At 49.7% G+C, this 3,804-nt stretch overlaps 1 protein-coding gene across 1 annotated transcript in view; it reads right to left on the reverse strand.

Annotated features, from left to right (window-relative positions):
- LOC108304952 (TBC1 domain family member 22A-like) overlaps window positions 1-1,299 on the reverse strand; it is a gene marked incomplete at its 3' end in the record, with an annotated part of 53,233 nt that extends 51,934 nt beyond the window's left edge. The window contains exon 1 of the mRNA XM_017529434.2: window positions 1,067-1,299. Within this exon, the coding sequence (XP_017384923.2) occupies window positions 1,067-1,128 (62 nt within the window). The remainder of the gene's footprint in view (window positions 1-1,066) is intronic.
- Between the last annotated feature and the right edge of the window lie 2,505 nt (window positions 1,300-3,804).

Below are 3,804 nucleotides of genomic sequence, written 5' to 3' on the forward strand. Positions count from 1 at the left end.
TCGGTTTCTCCATGTTGGTCAGGTTTCTCCATGTTGGTCAGGCTGGTCTCAAACTCCCAACCTCAGGTGATCTGCCAGCCTCAGCCTCCCAAGGTACTGGAATTATAGGCATGAGCTACTACACCGGGCCAAAAGTAAACTTTTCTAACTAGATGCAGTAAATTGCAAAGTTTATCATTCAAACAGTAGTATTTATTATGAAATAGGAGTACAAACCATTTCACTGTGTTTATGAATGACTCTACTCAGACTTATTTTAATATCACGATTCATAATTTTCAGTATCCCAGACTTCAGCTTTGAAACAGAACAAACTATGTTTTGAAATCTTGACGTTTGCTCATCTCTGATCTGTTTTCACCAGTGTCTAATTTTATCCTAGGTACTCTTCACGTAATGTCTCATTCCCTAGGCCCTGGCCAGAGCTTAGGGCCACGGCAATCAGACAAGAACTCTGGAGCCTTCGAGCTGTAAGCATCTAGAGTGTACCCAGGTCGTTCCAGGCACTTCATTTTAAAAAACAAAAAATGCTTCTTGCTAACACAGTATGAAAGTCGGTTTTGAAACCAACAAGCAGAAACAGGGAAACTCACAGGGAAACTCTCCCACGCTCAAGGCAAGAGCAGCAGCCCACAAGAGACCAGAGGCAAATCAAGTGGGTCAAAAGCACCACGCCCCCTGCAGAAATTGATCTCCCCAGCAGGCACGGCCTCGGCCCGGCCAGCTTCCGGACTCCACCAAACTTCACAGCACGACCCGAATCAGTTCCTTCCAGCCTCCCCAGGGAGCCCAGGAGTTTCTCGGAAAGGAGCCTGCCAGTGTCAGGAAAAATGCTGACAGCTCCTCCGCGTCCTTGCAAGCCTCGCTCCTACGTGCAGCCACTGTCACCCCCAGACCCCACGCTCAGACCTCCGAGTCCCCCAGCGCCCGTCACACCACGCAGCGCTCTGCTCAGAGTCCAAGTTGCCCTCTCCAGACCCCCGACTCCACCCGCAGCCCAGGAGGCCAACGCGGCCACCTGACCTCTGACCCCTGACCCCGACCTGGCCCTCCCCGTCACACCCACCTGCCCGGGAGCTTGGTGTTGCTGCGCTTCCAGAACTGCTTCCTGGCCCCGTCGCTGGCCATGGCCCCTCCTCATCCCTCAGACCCGCGGCCCAGACACTCCGAGTGCGGTCGGCTCTCCCCCAGCGGCCCTTTCCTGTGCCCCGGGTGACCCCCTTACTGGTCCCGGGACTCCAAAGCGTAGAGTCGAGAGACTCTTCCGCCTCCTTCCGGAAGTTGTGCCTACACTCGCCCGGAAGTCCCGCCTAGGTCCCAGGTGGCGTGTGACGCAGGGCGCCGAACGCCCGACGGCATTAAAGAGCGACGCCGCGCGGCGCGCGCGTCACGTCACAGGCATCGCGGACGAAGAGGAGGTGGTTGGGTTCCAGTGTTTGGTTGAGTCGGTGGCTCCCGGCTCGCTCAGCCCGACCTCGGTGCCCTGCTGCCGGCAGCCGACTGCCAGAAGCCACCGGAGCCTCGAGCGCATCTTTTCCAAAGTTGAGCCAGGCCTGTGTCTGATTCCGGTTTCTCTTGAGCGCGTCCCGAGCCGGCCCAGAACGGAATGAAGCCAGACACACCGTTCCCAGCCCAGCAGCGGGAGGATTACCCGGCGCTGAGTGGGGGTCAGTAGATGCTGCGTGGGCGAAATACTTGCAGTGCAGTGAGGTGAGAGGCATAACCGCGGAGCGTATTCGAGCGAATGAGAGAGAGAGGGGATTAGGCCGGGCTTGCAGGGAAGCGTGCTTGAGCGAGAAGAATTAATTCCCCTGGCCGGGGTTTCGGCCTTGTGCGGCTGTCACGTGCTTGAAACCTGGCTAGTCCGGAGTGAGATGTGCTTTACGTGTAAAATACAGGATTCCAAAGACTTTGTATAAGATATTAGTAATTTGTATATTGCATGCCTGTTAGATAACATTTTCAATGTATTGGGTTAAATAAAATGATTTGTTAAAATTATTTTTACATTTCTTTTTACTCTTTTTTTTAAACTCTCTTTTTTTCCCGGGCGGTAATGGGGGTGGGGTGTCTTGCTATGTTGCTCGGGCTAGTCTCGAATTCCAGCCCTCTAGCGATCCTCCTGCCTCAGCCTCCCCAGTAGTTGGAACTACAGGTGCACACGTTATGCCTAGATCTTTTTTACTTTTCCGTGTGTGTGTGTGTGTGTGTGTGTGTGCAGAAAACAAGTAAAAAATCGTATCTGATTTGCATTACATTTCTGTGCGTCTTAGAACAAATATCGAAGGCTCAGGGACTGTCAGACTGGAGCTTTAGTGTATTTGGAGTTACTGCCAGTTCTCTTTTAAAACCAAAATTCGATAAGACGTATTTTGTGATGATGAGTTTCCCATGCCTCTTCATTTACTGGTAAGTAACCTTGACTTAGTACTTCCTATGTGCAAGGCGTCCTGCTCTCCTGGGATCCTGTCCTAGTAGAGCTCAGAAGGCACCAGGAGTCTCCTCCTGACATATAGCCCCGACAGCCTCAGACAGTGCTGTCCTCTACAGACAACGCTAAGGACACTGGCGATTCTTTTCAGGTCAGTCTGGCTTATTGCAAGGATCAGTGAGTGAGGTGACAGCAGGATTAACATGATGAAAGGGGAAAGGAAGGAAAAGCTGCAAAACAATTGACAGCAAAAATTGGCAGCACTTATTGACTGGTTACACCTGAGATCTGGTTGCTCTTTACCGCTTACTGTATACTTGGCCACCTACTGTTTTCAGGCAAAGGAGTGAGGCTGAGATTGACTTGAAGGCTTCAAAACCAGCTAAGCAAAGGATTTCTAGGGTCATGACAGAAGTGTGAAGATGGAAAGAGTCTGAGTAGAAGGCAAGTTTTGAAAGCCAAATTAATACAGATACTGGAGTCTAGATATGGAACTAGGAATTGGGACAGATTCTCAAATCTCAGGTAATGAGTGGAACCGTTTTTATTCATTGTTACAAGTATTGAGCAGCAATGCAAGTTAAAACTAAGGATGTACCATGTTACCCTTAACAGATGGGCAAAAACTTAAAAATCTGCCTTGACCAAAATTGGTAAGGATGTGGATTTGTGAGCAGAGCAGAACTCTTGCACTGCTAGTGGGGGTGTACATTCGTTCACTAACTTTGGATGGCCACTTAGCAATTTCTGGCAAAGATACTCTGTAACTTAGCAATTCTGCTCTTGGTATGTGCTCTAGAGTACCTTGTCTGTACGTGCAAAGACAAGAAGGTTCAATGCAACGTTGCTTCTGGTGGTAGTTGGGGTCTGGAGGAGAAGCAACCAAAATGTCATGACTGGCAGAATTGATAAATTACACAGTTATGCAGTCGAATACCATAAGTTAGTAAAAATGAATAAATTAGTCGTATACATCAACATAAATGAATTCCACAAACTGGGTGGGTTTTTTTGTTTCGATTTGTTTTTGAGATGGGGCATACTATGTTGCTCAGGCTGGCTGTAAAATCCTGGGCTCAAGTGATCGTCCTGAATGGCTGAGTACAGAAGGAAGCACTGCTGCACCCGGCTCCACAGTGTTGAATGAAAAAAAGTAGCCTATGAGTCCACACAGTATGATGCCATTTAGAACTATTTCTTCTCAAGGATGAGAATGAGGCCAGGTGTGCTGGCTCAGGCCTGTAACCGCTGCACTTTAGGAGGCTGAGGCAGGAGGATCCCTTGAGCCCAGGGGTTTGAGGCTTCGGTGAGCTATGATCACATGATCATGCCACTGCACTCCAGCTTGGGCAATAGTGCAAAACCTTATCTCA

The sequence above is a fragment of the Cebus imitator genome, unplaced genomic scaffold (assembly GCF_001604975.1).
Source record: "Cebus imitator isolate Cc_AM_T3 unplaced genomic scaffold, Cebus_imitator-1.0 Scaffold59, whole genome shotgun sequence".
Lineage (NCBI taxonomy): Eukaryota > Metazoa > Chordata > Mammalia > Primates > Cebidae > Cebus > Cebus imitator.